Raw genomic sequence first — 22,473 nt, 5'->3', positions numbered from 1 at the left:
AGCTCAGCATTTCTGTCTTTGTGATCTCTTTAGCGGACTGCCTGGGCTATGGCCCTGCACACTGACTTAAAGACCATGCAATGAGGAAAGTGTCTTCTTGGCCACATGTTGTGTGGGGGTTCCCCTGGGTTGGCAGAGGGTTTTGGTTTCACTGTTCCCTTGACAAGGCCACACAGAACTGAGTCATTAGGGAAGTTCCCAATTACTGACAAGGTACTTCCTCCACTGACACCCTCAGAATACTAAGCACACTTCCTCCAGCTGAGATTCTAAGCTCTATGGTGGCAAAACCTGTGGGAGCGATGCTTTCTAGAACTTTCTTGGGAACTAGCAAAGTGCCTGAGTGTGGTGTATGGTCAAAGCTTGTTTGAACCCTTAGAGTTGGGATAGTTCAATGATCCTGCTATGGTTGGAGAGTCCTTCAAGTTCTTATGAGCTGAAATTGGTCCCTATTGGGACTGGGGATATGGCTCAGGGGTAGCAGGCTTACCTGGCACACTCAAGACCGTAGGTTCCATTCCCAGCACTGCCAAATAAACAAACTTCATTTATTTGTTGTATGAAATTTAATCACCAACATGAAGGAGAAAGAGGGTGGACACTTCAGGGTGCTCATGTTGTGGTGACTCCCTAACCATAAAGCTGGTTTTTTTTTTTTTTTTCTTTTTGGTTTTTCAAGACAGGGTCTCTCTGTATAGCCCTGGCTGTCCTGGAATTCACTCTGTAGACCAGGCTGGCCTTGAACTCAGAAATCTGCCTGCCTCTACCTCCCAAGTGCTGGGATTAAAGGTGTGTACCACCACGCCCGGCTCATAAATCTGTTACATGTCTGTGGTTCGGCTGATGAGCTGTGATCAGCTGCTGCTCCACCTAGAGATACCCTGGACACCTCCCCACCTCATGGCTGGGGCCTCTCTTACTTCCAGAGACCTGATATGCACAGACTCAGGAGACTCTTGGAATCATCTTTATTTCTTGGTAGTCCTTGAAGGAATGTGAGCACTGGTAGGTCCTTGTGGTTTAGCAGAGCGTTCCTGTCCTTGGCAACTCTTCTGATGTCTCCAAATGATGCTGTTCCTCTTGGCTAGCCTAAGGTTAGTGGGAGTGGGTTGCAGGTCCAGAACCTTGGACACTTTCAACTAGACACTCCCTTCTCTGCATCTGCTGGCTCCTTGTGGCTCCCTCAGTGTGTCCCAGAGGCTTGGAAAACCTCTGATCCCTCTTCTCAGTGGACCTCTGAGTCCCCCCACCCCCACCCTACTCCCACTCCCACCTCATTTCTCTTTGGTCTCTGCTTCTGTTCACCAGGTACCTACCTCCCCTTTATCATTCTGAGCTTCTGGGCTGCGCTGGGACTGCCCCTCCAATTCCTCCAGCTCTGTCTTCAGCCTATAAGAAAAGCAGGTGAGCAGTGGTCCAGGGCACCGGGCAGAAAAGTCAAGACAGAGAGGCCACAGATCTGACACCAAGGCCATGCTCCTCCTCTTACCCACAGTTCCCTGGGCTGTCCCAGGTCTCTCTGGCCTCCTGCAGCCGCTGCTCCACCTTCTCCAGCCTGGCTCGCAGCAGAGTCCCTGCAGGCGGTAGTGGGACATCAAGGTGGGCCCCTGAAGCCATGGGTCCCACCACCCATCACTGCCTGAGCCTCACTCTCTGCAAGAAGCTGATCTTTCCTGTGCTCCATCGTGCTGATCTCCTGGGCCAGTCGCTGCTGCAGGACCTGTCAGGATGAAGGCTGGTCTTTCTGTTCCTCTTCCCTGAAAGAACCCCCAGCCCACCCTCCTTTGCACTTTTGACAAAATCCTTCCCTATGTTAGGTCATTCACTTCATTCGCTTGTATTTTTAACTTGGCAGTTTCTGCAGGGGAGGGGGGAGGCGCTACAAATTCACTGCATCCAGTGTTTCCCCGTGTCTCCCCTTTTGCTCAGAATCCATTTCTTACAACTTTTCCAACCTCCCCTTTAAATTTGTTGTTCTTCTAATGCTCCAGGAGTTAGTTCAGCCTTTCTCAGGAACGTATGCACTAACCCGCATATCGTCCTCACTCCTGTGCTCAACATGGGTGGTCAGATGCCAACAAGTCAGAGATGGTGGACCAGGGCTACAGGATCTGTCTACTTCGCTTTCTTGGTTGTGTTCTGGGTAGACATTTCCCTACCCCTCAGAAGCCTGGGGTAGAAAGGGCCCTTTGGTGTACCACCACCCCCTCCTGTCTGGGATGCTCCTGAATGAAGGTTTTATGGAGGGTCCCGTGGGCCTCTCTGAGGCCAACACGAAGTCCTCAAAAGCTGTGACAGCAGCCAGCAAAGGACCGGACCTGAGCAGGGGTAGAGAGTGACCACTCACAGACACTGAAGCCCAGCCTGGGGAAGGGCTTACATGGAACTCCCAGAGGTCCTTGTGTTGCCTTGCCAGATCCGCCAGCCTCTCCTCCAGTTGTTGAGCATCCAAGCTGTGGTGACAGCAAGAGATGAGAAGTTGTGTGGCCAGGATCCACACTTAGTAAGTCAGGTCTGGGGTGCCTCGTGCTTCCCAGGTCCCATGAACCCTTCAGGTCCTGCCCAGTGCCCCCCGTCATGGGTCTGTAAACACCCCCTCTCTTCATCACGCAGGTCCCACTCCCACAACTTAGCAGCCCACCAACCTGCAAACTTAGAAGCAACCCCAGCTTCTTTGGTCTGAATCCTGAGAACTGGACTGTACACTTCCTGGGAGGAAGATCATTCACAGTCAGTCTCTGCCTGAGCCCCTACTCTCTCTGAGAACACTTCTCTTTCCTTCCTTGTGTGGCACGTGATCCATGGATCCCTCTGCGGGACCACAGCCCTGTCCGTCCCACTGTCCTTACAAATGTGTCTTCCCAAGAAAACCATATGGATAAAGGGGCAGTTGGTCACACTGTCTAATTTATTCTATCGTCACCACTTAACGGTCATGGAAGTGTACTGTCTTCAAGTCCTATTTTATAGAAGGGAATCAAAGAGTATGTATTGTAGTAGGTTTGGCTTAATGCTGCTTCTATATTTGGGGTCCCCAAATATTGTTTGCAGAAGAGAATCCACACGTCCACATGTAAGACACTGCAGGGACACTGTCCCCCAGTTGGCTCAGATTGGTAAATAAAGATGACGGCAGCCAATAGCTGAGCAGGGCAGAAAGGGGCGAGGCTTTAGGATTCCCGAGCTTGGGACAGAGAGGAAGGAAGAGGAAGGAGATCTGGCATGCTGGAGAAGTAAAAGGAGAGATACCATGCTTGAGAAGAGTGGGGGACAGGGAGCCATGCCAGACATGTGAAGGAGGCAGGAGAGTGCAGCCCAGTGGGCAGCACTCTGGGTCCAGGGCAGCCAGATAGAATATAGAATTTAATAAGTAATAACTTGGGATTATTGGTGGGAGGTGAATTAACCACATGGAGGTTAGGAAGTGGCCAGCCATTGTGGTGATTAAGGCATATCAAAATAGAAAGGTTGTGTGTGTTAGTGTGGGCAACTCAACAATGGATCCACTGGTGAGGGTAATTCAACAATGCATTCATGACTTATTTTACTAGCTCTTGCTCCCTGGGGAAGGAGGGAGAAGGTGGGGGAAGGAGGGAAGGACTCTTACTGTGGAGTGTCACTGTCTCTCTCTTGGGGATGCTTCTTGAGAATTGACACAGCCTCTGTGGAGAAAGCAAACAAGATAGCCTGATGAGGGACAAAGTTAGGCAGAGTCTGGGACCTCCACATCACACATCACCTCGGACATTGATGGAAACGCACAGGACTCCGGTGCATCCTTCACACAAGTAGCTGGGGGGGGGGGGGGAGTTGGGCGGAGGGGGAGTGGAGCAAAGCCCAGGACCCAGCTTGCAGTGGGCATCCCGAGGCTGCTCGGAAGGGTGGGCTTCGCGAAGCGGTGGGAAGCGTAAGAATGCTGAGTACCTTGCTTTTTGCGCAGGACCTCCTCTAGGTGCACTCTCTCTTCATTTACTGGAAAACACGATGACACTTTCAGGCCCCAGAAGCTAACCTCCCCTTTGCCTACTGCAACTCCATCCAATAGGCAGAATCACACAGAAGACAGGGGTAGGAAATGTGAGGTAGCTTCCTCCTACGCTTGTAAGCATCCCCCACGGGGTCCATCCTATTCCTTTCTCCCCTCTCCCACATCCGTGGTCTAGGTCAGTGCCAGCAGAGTCAAAGGAGTGACCACTCCGAAGAAAGTACAGGTTTGTCCCAGAAGGAAGAGCGAACTATTAAAGAAGCAAACACCATGTCAGGCAGATAAAAATGAGGTTCTGAAGAAAGAAATAAAGCAGAGGAGGCAGACAGATACAGACACACACGGGGTGGGGGGAAAGAGAGACAGACAGAGACAGAGACAGAGAGACAGAGAGAGACAGACAGAGACAGTCAGTCAGAGACAGACAGAGAGACAGAGAGAAATGGGTGGGGAGGAGACAGGATTCTGATTTTACATAAAACCACCAAGGTAAGCCTGTCGGGGCTATCTGAACTGGGAGCTGAAAAATAACATCTTAGAGTGGCTTAATCTGAATTGTATGGGCTAAAGAGGACCACAGGTGAGAGCATAACATGGGCAAAGGCCCGGGAGTCATGTTTGAAAACACCAGCAGCAGACAGGGGATCCCTAGATCCCTCTTTTGGCCCCACTCACAGGAGTCTAGTTCCCTGTGCATGGCTTCCTGGAGTGCTTGAGCCTCTCCCAGCTCCTCACTGGATCTCTTCTTTGCTGGACCTAAGAGGGGAAAAAGGCATTGTGTGACGGCCACCTTGCTGCTGGTATCAACTGGCCAGTCTAGGGTCCCAAATGTACCTTGCTGCAGCTCATTAATGCGGTGGATCAGGTCCTCAATCTGGGGCTCCAGGCTTCCCTCTGAAGAAAGAAAGGCAGGCTGAGCCAGAAAAGACAGGCGCTTGTCTGCCCCAGGCACAGAGAAGACTGCAATCAGGGGCTGGGTTTCTAGGTCTAGCATCCACCACAGGCTATTACAGAGCACCTGCTTCGGACTGGCATCTGTAGCAGGTCCTTGGTCCTCGCAGGGCTTGCATTCTGGGTAGGGAAAATGGCTCTGAGTCAATCTGGTGGCAGTGCCAGGTACAAGGATGACACAAGGTGGGTGATAAAGAACATATGGGTATTGGTGCTTTTTGAGATATGGAAAGACCCTAAATGAAGGGCAAGAGACAGGCCCTGTACAACTGGGGAGGGAATGTGTGGAGTGGGAGCTATTTCAGGGAGAGGGAACAAGTATGAATCTCTTGCAGTGGGAATAGGTAAGGGCCACATACAAAGTCACAGAGGATGGGTAAGCTAGTGGGGAGGAGGAAAGAGCACTGTGTGTGTGGTGTGTGTGTGTGTGTGTGTGTGTGTGTGTGTGTGTGTATGTGTGTGTGTGTGTGTGTGTGTATGTGTGTGTGTGTGTGTGTGTGTGTGTGTGTGTGTGTGTATGTGTGTGTGTGTGTGTGTGTGGTGTGTGTGTGTGTGTGTGTGTGTGTGTGTGTGTGTGTGTGGTGTGTGTGTGTGGTGTGTGTGTGTGGTGTGTGTGTGTGTGTGTGTGTGTGTGTGTGTGTAATGTCTTCCAGGATCACAGTGGAGGCTTACAGCTGCAACTTAAGTGTGGTGGAAACTGATGGACCCTTCCCACAGGCCTCACTCTCTTCGAAGGGGGCAGAACAGGCTGTCATTCCTGCCTCTCTGGTCTCTAGCTGTGACAACAGGGCTTTCCAGTGACAAGCGCCACCTTGTGAATTCTCAATGTCTCTGTAGAAAGTCACTTCTGACCTCACAGCCCATTTTACAGCTCTGTAGGGAAAAACCTTCCTCCTGCCTCATCATGTTCTGGATCAGGGTCGAGTCACAAGCATTGGGATTCAAGGCTGCTTTACATTTGCTGAGTCTCACTGCTAACACCTAAAGCAAGCTAGGGAGTCATGAGCTTTAGCCCCACACTTCAGGATGACTGACCCCCTTTCTAGATACTTCTAAAAGAGTGAATGTCCTCCAGAGTGCCGAAAGCAACTGGCAGAAATCCCCATGGCCTCAGGACTTTATTTCATAGCAGTCAGGGTAGGTCACTACACATTTATAGTCCTGCAGTTTCTATACAGTTGCAATGAAGTGTAGGAGCTAGAGTGGGTGATATGAGAGGAGAGGTTCGATTTCCTTTGAAGCAAATCAGTGGATACAACAATTGAAGCTGAGAGTGGTCTGGTGGGGGTGGAGAAGTCTTACTTCAAACCCCGGGTTTGCACCAGCACTTAAATGGGTACTCAGTATAAACTGGTTCCTTCTCAACAAAAAACGCCAAGTGCAAAGCCCTCTGTATTGTCCTTTGTCATTTGCGGGTTGTAAAGGGACAAGAAATAAACCCCGGTAAATGTTGTTAATTTTAAAAGAATCTCTGGATGACACTTGACCATTTAAAAACCGCTGTTGTGGGCAAGCAGCTTAGTGGTCCTGGATTCAAGCTGCAGCACTAATAAACAAAACCAAAAATAATACTGCTTGCCTGTGGATCACGAAATTGAATAAACAGATATATGATAGATTAATGGATCGATGGAAAGATGAATGGACTGATAGTGTGTGTGTTTGCGCGCACACTTATGTCTCTGTGCCCCTATAAGTGGAGGAAGATTTTCTGTCCTCTTAAAGATTTTGAAGTTTTAGCTGTGTTTTCTTTATATTTCTTTTCTCTCTCTCTCTCTCTCTCTCTCTCTCTCTTTCTTTTTCTTTCTTTCTCTCTCTCTCTCTCTCTCTCTCTCTCTCTCTCTCTCTCTCTCTCTCTCTCTCTCTCTCTCTCTCTTGGCAAAGAACAGAACCGAATAGGAATAACAGGATAAGTTTCTAAAGTTGTGAGTTGAGGCTTTTAGGTTCTAATTCTGTCTGCCTGACTCAAAATCTGAGACTTGGGCACAGGACACCTGACCTTTCTGTAGCTTTTTCACTGTCTCCAGCAAGTCTTCCATCGTATTCAGAGATGCGGCCTGCCCTGCAGGGATGAAAACCAGAATTACAGGACCCAGCAGGCATATGGGCAAAGCCGGGAAAGATGCAGACCCAGGTCAGAAAGCAGCTAGAACTCAGTAGACACTCCTTAGCTGTGATCGACCAAGACTGGGCTGAGGGCCATGTCTCCTGCCACAGCAGGGCGCCTGGGGAACCAGCTCTCTGTTTTTAAGTATCATGATGTATCCTGGATGAGTTAGCTTTGCTACAAGGGGACAAAAGACATTCCTGAACTCCTCTTAGTCAAACTCAGGGTGAGAGGAGAGAGTGTCTTCTAGACTCTACTGCTATTGAAAAGTCATGATGAGATTCTAATAAATGAAACAGGGAAGACAGATTTCATATTGAGTTCTTTAAAATAACTATAGCTGTAACTTGTGAATTCTAATGAATTATTATCATGCTCTTAACACATATTTACTTAACATGTGTCTATGTGTGTTATTGCACATATCTGTACGTACGTGAATGTGGTGGTGCATTGAGTTATGTGGGCAAATATATAGGGCAGAAGTCAACTTCTCTAGAATTCACTCTCCACTGTATTTTTTGTGACATAACCTCCCTACTTTTGGCGCTGGCCATGTCAGCTGGACTGGTCAGCCATCCTGAGTATGGAAATTGACATAGTTCCGATCCTCACTCCTGCTCATCCTGTGCTGGGGTTGCAGACTGTCCTCAACAAGGGTTAGACTCATGCTGTACTCACCATGGGTTCTAGGGATCTGAACTCAGGTCCTTATACTAGGGCAGCAAGCCATTTACTCACTGAAGCCCAGGCCAGGGGCTGCTAATCATTGTAAGTAGAAAGAAATGGATGTGAGGAGCCTCCTATTGGACAACCATAACACTGCTTATGAAAGTGGGGTGGGAGGAGGGAGGGGGAGAGGGAGAAGGAGGGCGGGAGACAGACCCTGGAACTGCACCAAGATTTTGACATTTTTAGTTCTAATCCAAACTAATGCAAAGGACAGATGAACATGGTAATGATGCAATTTGGAATCTGCTCAACATCATGAGGACTAGGAATCAATACATGGTGGGGAAATTGGGGAGGGGGGAGAATCCCTACATTAATAGACTTGTTCACACATCCGTGAAGCAGGGGTAGAGCCTCTAACCAGAGTGCAGAACTCAAGACCTCAAGTCTGACCCAGTTCTGCCCTCTGCTCAAACTGTCTAAAACCACAAGGAAGATGGGATATCCGCTGATGCCTTGCCAGAAGGATGATTTGTGGCTTTGCTCTTCTTTTTAAACTCTCAGCTTGGCCCCACAGTTATCTTGGGTGGGCTTCCATTCCTGAATCTCCATTTAACTCCTTAGGGCTTAACCTATCTGCCTCAAGAAAATCAGGCTGTCGCATTACCAGTCTCCTTCTTTATTACCACTGTAATTGGTTACGTATTTGTTGGGAATTAGCGTGAGTACCTCTATCCAACTCCATTCATACAATTACAGATAACTACTAATAATCAACGATGGAAGAACTACCAAGGAGATGCTACCCCAGCAGTAAGAGATATTCCCATCAGTAAACAAACTGTTCTTCCTTCAAGCACTGACTATAACATTCAACTCTGGGTTGGGTGTAAAACTCCTCCGAGCACACATTTGTAAGTGTGGGGCTGAATAATTTTGAACATAGTTACATCGTGTCCTTTTAATACCTAATACTGAAATATAAAAACACAAAGGTTGATCTCTCTGATTGAGTTCAGTTACTACTGTAAATGTCTTCAAACATGAGCTTGAATGGACAGAAGAAATAATGACCTGTAGCCCATGTCAATGAACTACAATGGACTGACCTTATTTGGCTCCCAGTTCAAGCAAATGTTTTTTGTTTGTTTGTTTGTTTTTTCATGATGCATACTTCTATAGATCTTTTAGCATGAGCCTGTATTACTTTAAAAATTCAAACCAACACCCCTAGGGAAAAAATGCCCTAAATTCTTGAAATTAATGATAAAAGCTCAAACCCCAGCGACTAACTCCTCTCTAATGAGAGCCTGGATGGAAAGGAAATAAAGCTCAGAAACAGACCACAGCGAGAAAGCGAATGCCGAAGTGCTTCTCCACAGAACAGAAAATCCCTTCTCCTCAGACCCCACCTTCCCCAGTCCCTCTCCTGAGAAGTCATTCAGTGATATAAGCTCTCGATTCTCACCCTGACAGGCACCCTTTCTCCACACACAGGACAGACACCATGTGGTACAGGATGCGGCAGGTCTTCTATTTCTCACTTGACAAAGTACAGGTGATCAGCTTATTCTTTTTGGTGGCGGTGTGGCTTTCCACTCTACACACACACCATAATTTAGGAGCAGTCTCCTACTGTTGCCTATGGACTGACTCCTTCACAGCTGTAAACGATGCCATGCTGAGCAGATTTTCCGTTTCTCAGCTGCTGACAGGAAGTAGGTCTCCCCTCTGTGTCTGCTATCACATACCCTATGGTGTGTCATTATGTCCTATAGTTCCTTTCTCTTGTAAGGATATTTACCAATGAATTATTCTAGGCCAGTATGACCTCATCATAAGTAGTTATATCTGCAAAGATCCCATAGGCTGGCTAGTCTGTATCTTGTTTGGATGTGTACAGATAGACACCTGCCTGTATGTCTATGCACCACAAGTCTGGTGCTCAGAGATCAGAAGAGGAACCAGAGCCCCTAACTAGAGTCATAGGGCTTTGTGAGGTGCTACGTGGGTGCTGGGAATCAAATCTGGGTCATATGGAAAAGCAGTCAAGTGCTGTAACCACTGAGTCCTCTCTCCTGCCTTGCGGGTTTTTAACTATCAACTTGCCACAAACTCTGGAGAAGCCTCAGTTGACGAATTGGCTAAATCAGGTTAGCCTATGAATATGGCTCAGGGGCTGGGGTTGGGGTGTCTTTATTGCTAGTTGATATGGGAGGACCCAGCTATCAAGGTACTGTCCCCCCAACTTGGGGGTTCTGAAAAGAGAGAAAAGCTGGCTGAGAGCAGGAAGTAAGGAGGTGGCATGGCTGCATGTGTTCCCCTCTGCTCTTGCCTGCGCATGCATGCTGTGACTAGCTGCTTAAGTGGGTTCCTGCCTTGATTTCCCTAAAATGACAGACTGTATCTTGGAATTGTAAGCCAAATAAACTGTTTCTCTCTTACATTGCTTTTTTACCAGAGTAGTGTATCACAGCCACAGAAGTGAAACCAGAACCTCCTGGTTTCAAGTAAAGGCCACTGTTGTACATTTATTATTATTTTTTTTAAAATTCTGTAACAATTTCATACATGTGTACAATGTATTATACTGTGAGGCTCTGACGGACCCAAGCTGGGAAGAGGGGGAGATCACACTTTTATTTTGCTTAATTAATTTTTGTGATGCTGTAACTCAAACTCAGAGCCTCACATACGCTAGATCACGGCTTTCCTAGCTATGCTATGGAATTTACCACTGTCAGTGTCTATGTTTTCATCTTTTAGAAACAAATATTTCATGTGTCATTTTAAAAAATTCATACCCAAATAACATTCTAAAAAATCTTTGAATAAATGAAAATTTCCCTTCTCTGAATCTCACTGCCATGACACCATCATCTCTAAGTTGGTACATCTCCTCCCGAGACATTTTTATTATTTAAAGTGATTTTAGTATTTTTGCCAGAAAGAAAAGCTCCCACAGAGAAAGCTGTTTGTTTTCCTAGCATTTTAGAAAGCCTTTCAAGCGCAGTGAGGAGGTCGGGATGAACCCTAGTGCTCACGGCCTCGGGTCTAGGATGGTTAACATCACCCACATTTGCTTCACGTTTAATCACGCCCAGTACAATTCACAATCGTCATGTACACTTTCTGATACTCAAATCATACGTGTGTTCTCTGACCAGCCCGGGATCTCCAGCTGGCCTTGGCAACTTCTGCAAAGGCTCCACCCGTGGTTTTCCTCTCTCTGCCTTTTTACAGCTTGCCATAAGACCCAGGGTGAATAACAAGAAAACATTTTTAGCTTTCTATCTTCTAGTGTATGAATGTTTTGCCTTGCAGGCGTGCCTGGTGCCAGTGGAGGGTGTCAGATCCCCCGGAACAGGAGTTACAGGCATCTGGGAGACACTGTGGGTGCTGGGTCTCACACCTGGTCCTCTGCAAGAGCAGCCAGTGCTCTTAACCACTGAGACACCTCTCCAGCCCCCGGGCTATAAGACATTTTAGTTTCTAATGGAAAAACATTGAAACCTAGTATCTCTGTGAACTTAAAACAAAACAGTTAACAAAGAGCCTTCCATGTTACACAAGAAAAGAGGCTGAGAGGGTAAGTTCCCCCATATAACATTTTATTTTGAAATTGTTTCAGATGTACACAAAAGTCATAGAAATAGGCTGTGGTACTCTATCGGCATCTCCATGTGTTGAGTGTTTGTCATCTCTAAGTTGTACATAGTATGACCCACTAGTCCTGAATACTCCAGTGCACATTTCCCATTATACGGGGGCTCCAGGTACTGGCATAACTTAAAATCTGGGTGTTAGCATTGGTCCCTCGGGCTGCTGCTCAGTTTCCCCTTGACCTCTTACATTGTAAATTACGTATCACTACCAATTTTCTAAGAGATAAATAAAATAATACATCACGAAGGCCTCCACTTTGCTCCCCTCCCACAAATCCAAGGCCCCTCTTCATAATTATCAGTGTGCTTACCTCAGGCCATTCTAGAGCTGCCCTTGCCAGGTACATCCCCGCCTTTCTCGTTTCAATCTTGATATTCAATAATAAAAACAAAACTCCTAGGGCCCACCTCTTATGAACAATTTTGATAAACAATTTTATCAACTGAAATTTAAATTTCTCCACCTCTTATTTTTAAAAAAAATCTACAATCTGCATGGATATACCTAGATTTGGTCAGGTTTTGGATTCAATTCTTCTCTCTCTGCCTGTTAGTAACACACCACTGGCCACCCCTGGTCCACGCTCGTGCAGTCTGTCTCCTGTGATGACCTAGCATGGAGATTGCAGATGTGGAACAGCATCTGCTGAAAACCGCAAGCCCCTACCAGAAGGCCACTGGGGCTGCAGAGCATCCCCCCTATGGCCAGTCAGTGGCGAAGAAATGTGACCTGATTCGTCTTCTGCCTTCCTCCCGGGCCAATGAAGTCCCTGATTACTTAAACTGAGGAATTTGAAAGGTTGAAGCTAAATGTTTACATCTCTGCGGCACTGTACCGCGTGGGTCATAAAATGCAACTTGTCTGATTTCTATTCTTTGAAAACTGACACCCGACATGTGACTCCAATTTAAGACAAATTCTGTTAAAATGATTTCAATATTCACCCACAAAAAAGAAGAAAAAAAAAAAGGAAAAGGAAAAGGAAAAGGAAAAGGAAAGGTCACTGAGTGCCAAGCACCAGGCAGGTGTTTCAGGTGCCCAGGGAAACTGTGGGTCTTGCTCTTGAAGGTCACATTCATTGTTTTGGAATCTGAGTGAACAGGTCTGGCAAGATGCCACCTCCCCTGTTTGGCCATGTAGTGACGGGCTGGGTGTGCAGGAAGGGGAGGTGGAGACAGATACAAGGACAAAGATTGAACACCCGTTGAAGCAGGGTCAGGGTCCTTGGTCACACTATTTTCTCTACTTTAGAATGGTTAGAAATTTTCTATAATTAAAACAAGAATGCTCTTCTAGTGAATTTACCATGAGAGATATTTTCTTTCCAAGGAACTGCAATTTCCAGTAGTTTCTAGGCTGGACTCCACTTCCTTGACCCCAATGAGGAAGAGAAACTGTCATTACTAAAAGTCAAACCAAATCGGACAAAACCGGGGAAAGCCGTGCTCAAGAGCCCCGAGAAACCCAAAAGTAGTGATGTAGGCTGGCTGTGAAGTGACCGAGAAGATCCTTCCCTCAGCTGTGCAGCGACAGAGACCTTTTGGGAGGACATCATTATCCTCCCCTCCCCTCCCCCTGACTTGCTGAGTAATGGGTCTTGAACTACTTGCTTAAGATATTTAATATGATCAATAAAGTTGGCAAGTTTACCTAGGTGATGAGTACACGCATGTTATTTTTTTTTCCACTTTGTGGAAGTTATAAGTTTCAATAGGCTAAAAACTTTTTTTCTAAAAAAAATTCTCAATTATCGTAATGAGCCGAAGCCTCTTTCCCATCTACCCTGTTGGCCTTCACTACCTCGGGTGTCTTCAGCTTTCTCAGCTCCCAGCCACTCCGCCATCAAAGGCTCCAGCTCCGCAGCCATTTCCCAACGTGGGGTATCTGCGCATGAGCCTCGGAAGAGAAACAGCAGGGAAAGGCAGCACGTGCCACTATAGACATTGTAGGAAAACAGGGGGCGGGGCGGCACAGGTGTCTGCTTGGAGCAAGCGCAGAACATCTGCAAATGCAACTGCTAGCTTGCGTTTGCACGCATGCGCGCAACCACAGGGCCGAGTCTCTATAAGAGGGCTGGAAGCCAGGTAGTGAGAAGTTGAGGTGGGTTGTGAGCACAAGCTCTTTAAGGGCTCTTCTTTAGGTTGTTACTGTAAGCGTTCAATGTCCAGAATATGTTCATGCTAGGCATCAGCACAACACATTTCCAACCCCTGTCCGTTTGTTTACAGGTCTCCACTAAAAGGTTCAGAAGAAAGTGAACACTTGGGCAGCTAAGAGCATCTTCACAAAGCTGCATCCCGGCCCAAGGATGAAGTCAGGTGGATGCTGGAGGCCACCTTCTTATTCGTGTAAGAAACAGCCCAACATGGTGGGGCTTGAGTCTTTTGGGGGGTTGTTTGCTTTAAAGTAGGGATAGGGAAAAATGATGGGGACGGAGGGAGCATGAAGAACAGAGGAATGTCTTGAAGGTTTCAGCTTTAGGCCCTTTCTGTACAGTGTGTGTGTGTGTGTGTGTGTGTGTGTGTGTTCAAACACCCAGGCTGGTTTCAAGCACAGGCTAGCCCTGCATTCCAAATTCTAGAGCCCTTGTGGGTTACCCACCCCTACCCTGAGGAGAGCCTCAGCCCAGTCTCAGGTCTGCTTGGAAGATGGACATGGTAGCAACCTGGGCTGCTTAGAAGAGGCTTGGTGGAGACAGCTGGTGACGGAGGGTACAGTGGCATTCAGGCTAGTTAGGGAGGTGAGGCAAAGGACAGAGGAAGTGTCCCACTTTCCTAAACATGGAGGTGCATGAGGGGGCTCAGAGAGCAACCTGTGCCTCTGGCTGCTGTCACTCTTCTCCCATTTGTGGGCAAACCCTGACATCTTGCCCACCTGCCCAGGGAGACGGGGACCAGCTCTGCACAGACCTCTACCCACATTTCCAGAGTAGACACAGTATTTAAAGCCAAATGTGGTCACTCCAGCAGTTGTTCAGAGTCCTGTGAACAAGCCATTGTTGGGGGCCTGGTCCGCCGAGGTGGATGGGGGTGTGGAGTATTTGGGTGGGTAACGGATGAAAAGCCGGTCCTCTTCCTTCCTTACCCAGCGCAAGAGCTTCGTCACTACTAAGATGGCACCAGCCTTGGTTACCAGGGGGCTGAGGCAAGTATAGAGCTCAAACTTGGAAGTCACCTGGGGAGAGGGAGGAGAGAGTCAGATGGACTAGAGTGAGTCATGAATGATTCTGTGTTCCCAGCCCAAGCCTGTGTGCTTCTGAAGCTTGGGAGACATGCTCAACAGCAAACGGATATGGCTGGCTGGGCAATCTGGTATTCATCCTGTCAAGGGCAGACAAGAGGCCAGCTGGATCAGCAGCTTCAGCTAGGTGATTCTGACTCTGTGTATTCTCCGTTGGCTTATCTACAGATTAGAGATAACATAACAGCAATACCCGGTATTGAGGAGCAATCATAACATCCTCGACTGTCCTTGCTCCTGCCCCTGTGGTATCATCTCAGCCTTGCAGAGCTTAAGATTCAAAGTGATTCTCACACCAACCTGCGGCCTGGCCTCGAGGTCTCTAGGACCTTCTGTGTGCCACTTCCCACCACTCTGCCCAGTGTTCTCTTTCTACCCCAGCAACATTGGCCTCTTTTCTGCTGTTCCTTCAATCCAGCCCTGCTCAGCCTTGCCTCACATCTCGGCTTTCCCCTGTGCATAGGCAGTACCTCCTCTAGGGACCTCTCCACTTGGAAGCCATCTTTTCAGCAAGCCTTCTCCCGACCACTTGATCTAAAACCTTGGAGTTCCTTAGAAAAAGATAGAAGTATTCCTTGGCAAAATGGCTGAGTCCGGGAGGGAAGTAGTATGTCAAGTAAGCCGTACTTGTATGTGACAGAGATGTGCCAATGGGAGATAGGGCCCAAGCTACCTAAATCAGGAAGTCCACAGGCTAAGTCCCAAAAAGCTGCAGAAAATGCTAGAAAAATATTTCACACTGCTGAAATCAAGTACAATCTCAAGAGGCCACATTTATATAAAATATAAACTTCTGGGCCAGTGAGATGGCTCAGTGGAATTAGGGGCACTTGCCACAGAAGTCTGACAATCAGCTAGGGGAGTATGGATTCTCACAAGCTGTCCACTGACCTCTACACTCAACACACATGTATATGCATACACATTAAATAATAAATAAATGTAATTTCAAAATTTAAAAAACATCCAACAAGAAGACTGTTATTATGTAGAGTCCCAACTATAAATGTAAAAAGTGGAGTGGTTAGAAAAGTGATCACCAAGCAAATACCTGGTAATTGCTACAAGTTCAAGTCATAGAGGCATGTTAAAATGAAGGAGGGCGTATACTGCTAAAGCCCACAACTACACGGGCCATGGGTGCCACGGGTGCATGCTAGTTACAAAGGGGAAATACTATCGTTCACGTGTGGCCAGCTCCACCTTCCCTGAGAGAGCCGAGCTGGTGTCAAGGGCCCTTCAAACAGTGCACTTACTGCATGGCCTCTCACCGTGACCATGCTGGAGCATGAGAGAGCTGAGTCAGGGGCACTCTACCAGCAAGTTTATAGACTGATGTCCTTTGACAGTGCCAGGACCACAAGTCAACAAAGCCCGTGGAAGCATTCCAGAACAAATGAGACCAGGGAACACGAGTGCCTGAGGGAATGGCCCCTCTGTGGTGATGCTTTATACTGGCTTTGCCACTTCCAACTCCAAGATGACTTAAAAATGAAAACAATCATCCTAGCCTACAACAACACTGGATCCATATTAATATTCACTATTATTTAATGGGCCTGTTGGGGGAGGTCTCACTCCTTGTGGGACTGCCTTCCTGGCCATCAGCCTCCCTCAGTAGCTGATCTTTAACAGACTCACAGGACAGTCACTCCAGGTAGAGGGCACAGAGCAGTCCTGACCCTGCTGCAATGGTTGAGGAGAGCTGGGGCCTCTACACTGGTAGCAGGAACTAGCAAGCACAGAGGCAGTGGAGATGGGGTCCTTGAAAGTCAAAGACCCGGGCCTGCTTGCTAATGGGGGACAGCAAGGAAATGGCAGGGCTAAGGGAGAGCTGAAGTCAGTGAGAACTTCTTCGGTAATTCAAAACACAGGTGCCCACGGGGTCAGTGATGCAGATACAGGCAAAACCTGTGCACAGTCCAGCATGCCCATGGAGGGTGCTAAGGCTAGAAGGGATCATGACAGGGAGAGCAGGCTTGCAGGAGGGAACTGACTGACTGACTGACTGACAAGCTGATCAACTCACCCAAGCCAGCAGCGTCTCTTTCTCAGCCACGTGGTAAATGAGGCGCAGGGGCCGGGAGGTGCTGTGGAGGCGAGCATGCAGGCGGTGATACAAGTCTGACAGTCGCTGTCGCTCTTCCTCTCTGCTGTATGGGGCCTCTAGCTCGGGACTGCAACAGAGGGAGGCAGTGGCATGGTGAGTCAGAGCCTGCCTCCCCTCTCAGGCTAGGGACTGTGATTAAGTTATGGGGCTCAGCTTCTCCCATTAGACTTGAGGGTATCTCGTGGTTGTAAGACAAGCTGCCTCCATTAAACTGGAAAGGAGAGCCTTTCTCCCACAACAGGGGGACTCCTGTAGGTTGGTGCTCAAGCCTCTGCCATCAGAGAACTGTCTGCTCCCCATTTCTAGAGCATGGCCTCACTATCTCTCCTAACTCCTGTGAAGAAGATGCTGACTGTCTTGGTCAGACATATCTTCAATCAACTTGGGGTCAGGGCCCACCTGGTAAACTGTGGCAGCTGGCGGTGTTGTTCAGGGATATCCAGTGGCTTATAGAGAAAATGCCGGAGGCCAGGGGCTCCCACAGCCTGCACACTGTAGGCTGGGGCACTGGCTGCTGGGCCATTAGAGAAGTTGGCAGCCTCCCCAAGAGTACGCAGGGCACCAAGGTTGTGCATCCCATCTTCAACTAAGCGCCGGCAGGCGGCCATGGCATGGAAGGCTTCACGGTTGGTACCAAGCAGCAGCAGGCAGACGGGCATGGAATCCAGGCGGGCCACATAGGCATAGAAGAAACCATCTGGGTTAAAGCGAGGCAGGCACACAGGTGCCCATGCTTCACCTGCCGCGAAGGCTGGTGCACCCACCCAGTCAAGCAGCAACTGTAGATCAGCAGGGTCCAGCCGGCACTCCGCCAGCACATTCCTCTCCTGGGCCACGGTTATCAGTCGACCGCCAACAGCCAGCACTGACAAGGCCAGGCCTGGGGCTGTACAGCGCCGCAGTAGTGTGCCCAGGGCATCCCGCAGTGGACGGGCCAGAGGCACACAGCGCACAGCGCCCAGGAGCAGGGCGCCCGGGTCTTGCTCCACACTGTCCAAGAGCCGGTCCAGTGTGCGCTCTGAGCCGGCCAACAGGCGACGGAGGTCATAGTTCTGCTTATGTGCGAAGATGCGGGCCACGCTTGCACGCGTTAGTGTGCTCACAATTTGGGCGTGTACAGCAAGCAGTTCACCTCGTAGCTGTGCTGCAGACTGTGGAGTCCGGGACACAGCCACGAGCAGGAGTGGACCCTGCTGCAGGAACACCAGCTTGTGATCCTCTGGGGGAAGGAAGAGTGGAGAGGGTGGACACAGACCAGGAATGAGCCAAGGGGTCAGAAAGGACGCCTTTCCCAAACCCTCTCCAACACATACAGCGCCTGGCCTGACCGAGCCTGCGCTCTTACTCTGCCAGCACCTAAATTAGGGCGAGGACAAGCTGGGGTTATTGGGACACTTGTGGGGATATGTTGGCTGTGGAGGTATCTGGTAACTTAGACACAGCACGGGGTCGGGTGCTGGGATGGTGAGACAAACATGGATTCAGACATAGCCAGGTCATCCAGTCCACCTCCTCACTCCCAGACAATGTGAAGGACCTCCAGACAGTTACCCTGACCCACTGACTCACTTCTGGTGGGTGGGTAGGTGTACCCATGGCTCTAACCCCCAGCCATCCATATTCCCGGCCACCAGCCCACCACTCTTGAGCCCTTTCCTCGTCACTCACCAGCATAGATGGCACGGATGGCGTCTCCTGCACTCTGCACAAAGGACACCAGGGCTGTCATCACCCCCATGGTGGCCGACAGTGCCTCCACGCTACCGTACCGTGAGTAGATGGGCTTGCCTGCCTCACTCAGCACGAACACGTGCTTCCGCTGGCTGCGCCAGTCCTCGTCACTGGGGTCCCCCCCATCGTCGGGGTCTTCTCCCTGACCCTCAGAGTTACTCTCAGGTTCTCCGGGGGGGCTGCTGTCTGAGGCTGCTGCAGTTTCCCAGTGCTCACAGGTGCTTGATGCAGCCTCAGTCTGAGGCAGAGGTGATAGGAGGCTGGATGGCTGGTCCTTGGATCCTGAAAGGGAGCCTTGAGTGGCTCATCTCCCACTAACCTTACATTCTCCACAATCTACCAAATCCTTACCAGCCCACTCACCCCCACCCCCAGTGACCCCCCCTACACACACACACACACACACTGACACACACATCTTCCTAGCTGTTCAGTGAACATGGCTGACAATGTCCACCAACACTAAGGTGCCAATGAGCCTCACCCTAAAACACAACCCAACATGTCCTCACTGTCCTTCATTGGCCCCTCCATTATTCCCTTCAGACACTGCCTTCCCAGGCCTTCAAGGCACCCGCCTGCTCTCTGCATGACTACTGGCCTCCTTATTTACAGAGGCTCTTCCTTAACTCCTCTGACGCCTTCTTTATCCCTCTCACGTGTACTTACCCCCCGGTGACCACCATTAAAGTGCCCCCACTGACTCCCCTAACCCTTTTCTACCCGCACCCACATCCACTGATGCCTGCTGATGCCCGGTGACTCTCCAGGCTAACCAGACTCCCAGTGGTGGTCCTTATTTTTCCCATGACAGCCGCCACTGACACCCAGATCGACAGGACTCCTAGCCTTCAGCCACCCCCCCCCCCCAATTCCCTCTGCTGCTACATTAACACCCAAGCAAACACATAAGAGCATCCATGAGCATCCCAGACACCTTAGTCTTCAATAACCTTTACATGACAGTTCTTATTTTCCTCCAGGTCTGGGCCCCCACTCCACCAATGGCCACCATTAACAATCACTAACCCACAAGGTTTTCACGGTTCCCACAGTTTTCCGCCCAGAGTTATCACTTTAAATCCCATAATGAAGCCCCTTGCTTTCTTCCCACCGCCTCTGATGTCTACTGACTCACCCAAGGACAATCATCCATTTGCAACCCCATCTGATTTTTTCACCCTCAAGTGTTTTCCTATGTTCTTAATTGCGTACCGATATTCCCATGTTCCCAAATACCCAAGCAACACGTCTCAATTCCCATCAAGGAACTCCCATCAAGACAACCCTTTTGGGACCCAACTATGCCCCCTTTGTTTCTTTAAGGTGGTACACTCAGGTCAAGTACATTCTAATTTCCTTGCAACAGAAGGGTGTCCCAGGATGTGAGAACACCATTGTTAAAATGGGACTGTTCCGGGCAAACCAGCACAGTCCATCTTCCTAGCCTTGACACTATCACCACCACCACCACCACCACCACCACCACCACCCACCATAGAATACATTTGTAGAGGCACAATGCTGCCCCTTCCGGACAACAGCTGACACCCATTGGCTTCTATGTCATTTCTCAACGATTTCAATTAAGTCAGCAAGTCTGTGTCCAACGACTGACTGAGAGCTATGCCTCAAGCTACTTTCTTGGGTTCCCAAAGACTGCCCACTGGTCTCCCACTGATCTCTTCCCGCTCAGCTAGCAATGACAAGCCCTGGGGGTTTGCTTCCAAGGCTTTATTGAGGGAAGCTATACCTGTGTCCTCCGGGTCCCCATCTCCGGGATCCAGCGTGCTTGCGTGAACCCTTTCACTGTCTCCAGCCTCCTCTCTGGGGAACTGCGTGTCCACCAAGTCCTCCACGCCCCCGGGGGCTGGGACAGCATTATCTCCTCCGGCCTCCATCTGCACATCCCTGGAGAGAAGGGGAATCGAGGGTGATGGGCAGCAACAGAAAACTTCTTACAAGCCTTCAGGGAGCCAGACCCCCCGGATACATTCCTAGTGCGGTTTCCCCTACGGTTTTCGACAGGACGCGACATTCAAAACCATGACCAAATACTTGCACCCTCCGGCACTTTCGGATGGGTGACGCTCCGCTGGGCTTCTGCCAACACGGTACATCAACACCTGTTTCAACCTCTTATCTCAACTGGGTGGACAGCAACACTTTGAGGAGCCGCTGCCGCACCACACTTCCTGGTGTGGTGGGGACTTGCCACACTTCCGGAAGCGACGCCTCCCCGGGACACTTCCGGTTTCACGGCCGTATTGACTCCCCGGAGTGCCAATGGCAGCCACACGCTGCGTTCCCTCACCGTAAGGATAGCGCGGGACTCTCCCGGAACTCTGTGGAATCTGCGCGTCCTTCCACCGGACGCAGCCAGGATCGGCTGTGAAGTGGGGCCAGACCGGCCCACTTCGCGTACCAAGGGCTACCGGCTGAAGGGGGCGCGGCCTGGAAATCTACTAGGTCGAGGGGGCGGGACCTAGTCCCTCTCACCCAATCAAGAGTAGGCTCTCCCTTATGTCCCGCCCCATTCTGGTGGAGCCTCCGCAGATAGTGTGCGCTAATTGGCGAAAGCCACTGCTCATCCCTTGACTGACATCTCCCTGTTTCTAACCGAAACCTCACTCCTGTTCCGGTCTTTGCTGGAATGAGAGAATGCCGAACCAATGAACTCGCGTCCCCAGTATTGAGACAACTTCACGCTCTTTTATTCAATTATAGGGGCAGGGCGGAGCGTATGCTTGACGGACAGCTCTCTTTCCAATCGGAACGTCGCCCGCAGCCCAGTCAGCCTATGGGACTCGGATGCTGAAGCAAGAGGCGGGCTCTGCTGGTGGGACTGACTCTTGGGATTCTGGACTCCGCCAGCCTGCGAGGGGAGCTTACGGAAACAAAAGCAAGCTGCTTAGGGCTAGTGTGTGCGGGCAACACGAGCGCACCCCACTAGCAAGGAGAGGTTCTGTGGGCCGAGCCAACCAGATCGGCAGCCTAATCCAATAGCGGAGTGGGGGGTGTGGTTGTCAGGGACCGCTGCGTTCTGGTTGGCTGAGAATTCTGCCGCACCTACCTCCGGGTATCACCATTGGCTACTATGTATGATGGGCCAGGGGCAGCAACAGCAGTGAGGAATCTTGTGAACAGAAGCACCTAGATGCTCTCTTCCTTAAGGCTGTGGAGCGGGGATAGGTGTATCTAGGCGGCCAGAAGTCGCTCCAAACTAAGTGTTGTTCATTTTGGTTTTGAGTCACAGGCTCCTAATAACCCAGGCTGGCCTTAAACTCGCGATCCTCCTCCCTCACCCTCTATCTGGCCCTAAACCCAAGTCAGAGTAGATTACAGTGCTGCTCCAGCACCTGCCATTGCCTTTAGGTTTAGAATGAGGGTGTGAATATCCCTGTTCTGGACGTCCAGGTCCGTTTTTTAGGTCTTTCTGTACATTGGTCTTTGAGACTGCTTGAAGCCTCGCAGTTTGTGTCTCTGAGTGTTACTATATTATTATCAGAGAAAATAGAGTTAAAATAACAACAACGACGACGACGACATAATGACATAAAGGTCGAGGATTTCTGTTTTGGATACAGGGTTTCGGGTACCCCGGGCTGGCTTCTCACTCACCAAGTGGCAAGGATTACTCTGCTTCCCGCCTCTGTTTCCCCAGTACTTGAAATAACTGATGTGCCCTTAACACCAGGTTTGTGTCATGCTGTGGTGCGAACCCAAGGCTTCATGTATTCTGGGCAAGCATTCTACCTCGTGAGACCCATCCCTCCGGGCTCCAAGATCAAGGAGGTGTCATCAGCCAGGAGACATAACATCCCTGAATATTTAGATACTCAAAGACAAAACTTCAAAGTACCTAACTGTCAAATTGACAAAAACTCAAAGGGAAAATAGCTCATGAGGTTAGGTGATGATTTCAACATTCTGTGCTCACTAAAAATGGCCGAAACTGATGGCAAAAAAAAAAATAGATAAATATTTAAATCTAAATATCTAATATCTAAA

The 22,473-nt window shown here is 49.4% G+C and overlaps 2 protein-coding genes across 5 annotated transcripts; both read right to left on the bottom strand.

Annotated features, from left to right (window-relative positions):
• Window positions 1-951: 951 nt before the first annotated feature.
• On the bottom strand, window positions 952-13,272 carry Syce1l (synaptonemal complex central element protein 1 like). Of its 3 annotated transcripts, NM_029139.1 has the most exons (12): window positions 13,182-13,272; window positions 6,936-6,998; window positions 4,820-4,879; window positions 4,661-4,741; window positions 3,925-3,972; window positions 3,608-3,662; window positions 2,646-2,709; window positions 2,381-2,453; window positions 1,651-1,720; window positions 1,490-1,574; window positions 1,317-1,389; window positions 952-1,089 (listed from the first exon to the last, which is right to left on the bottom strand). In NM_029139.1, the coding sequence occupies exons 1-11, from the start codon at window positions 13,246-13,248 to the stop codon at window positions 1,327-1,329; spliced, it is 729 nt and encodes a 242-aa protein (NP_083415.1). In that variant the 5' UTR covers window positions 13,249-13,272; the 3' UTR covers window positions 952-1,089; window positions 1,317-1,326. The 3 variants fall into 3 exon arrangements, with proteins under 3 accessions (NP_083415.1, NP_001041610.1, NP_001273423.1); NM_001048145.1 differs by lacking the exon at window positions 2,646-2,709; NM_001286494.1 differs by lacking the exons at window positions 2,646-2,709; window positions 6,936-6,998.
• Mon1b (MON1 homolog B, secretory traffciking associated) lies at window positions 11,293-20,899 on the bottom strand. Of its 2 annotated transcripts, NM_001048143.2 has the most exons (6): window positions 20,777-20,899; window positions 20,216-20,373; window positions 18,400-18,744; window positions 17,131-17,950; window positions 16,651-16,798; window positions 11,293-14,555 (listed from the first exon to the last, which is right to left on the bottom strand). In NM_001048143.2, the coding sequence occupies exons 2-6, from the start codon at window positions 20,361-20,363 to the stop codon at window positions 14,355-14,357; spliced, it is 1,662 nt and encodes a 553-aa protein (NP_001041608.1). In that variant the 5' UTR covers window positions 20,364-20,373; window positions 20,777-20,899; the 3' UTR covers window positions 11,293-14,354. The 2 variants fall into 2 exon arrangements, with proteins under 2 accessions (NP_001041608.1, NP_766603.1); NM_173015.3 differs by lacking the exon at window positions 20,777-20,899 and having other exon boundaries at window positions 20,216-20,686.
• Between the last annotated feature and the right edge of the window lie 1,574 nt (window positions 20,900-22,473).

The sequence above is a fragment of the Mus musculus genome, chromosome 8 (genome assembly GCF_000001635.26).
Source record: "Mus musculus strain C57BL/6J chromosome 8, GRCm38.p6 C57BL/6J".
NCBI lineage: Eukaryota > Metazoa > Chordata > Mammalia > Rodentia > Muridae > Mus > Mus musculus.
This window is presented reverse-complemented; position numbering and strand designations above follow the sequence as displayed.

Coding starts and splice junctions, on each gene's coding strand:
- Syce1l (NM_001048145.1), bottom strand. CDS start 13,248: ATGGCTGCGGAGCTGGAGCCTTTGATGGCGGAGTGGCTGGGAGCTGAG. Junction 4,742..4,819: donor CATTAATGAGCTGCAGCAAG/GTACATTTGGGA, acceptor TTCCCCTCTTAG/GTCCAGCAAAGAAGAGATCC. Junction 1,090..1,316: donor CTCAGAATGATAAAGGGGAG/GTAGGTACCTGG, acceptor CACTAACCTTAG/GCTAGCCAAGAGGAACAGCA.
- Mon1b (NM_001048143.2), bottom strand. CDS start 20,363: ATGGAGGCCGGAGGAGATAATGCTGTCCCAGCCCCCGGGGGCGTGGAG. Junction 18,745..20,215: donor TGGGGACCCGGAGGACACAG/GTATAGCTTCCC, acceptor GCTCCCTTTCAG/GATCCAAGGACCAGCCATCC. Junction 17,951..18,399: donor CATCCGTGCCATCTATGCTG/GTGAGTGACGAG, acceptor TCCTTCCCCCAG/AGGATCACAAGCTGGTGTTC.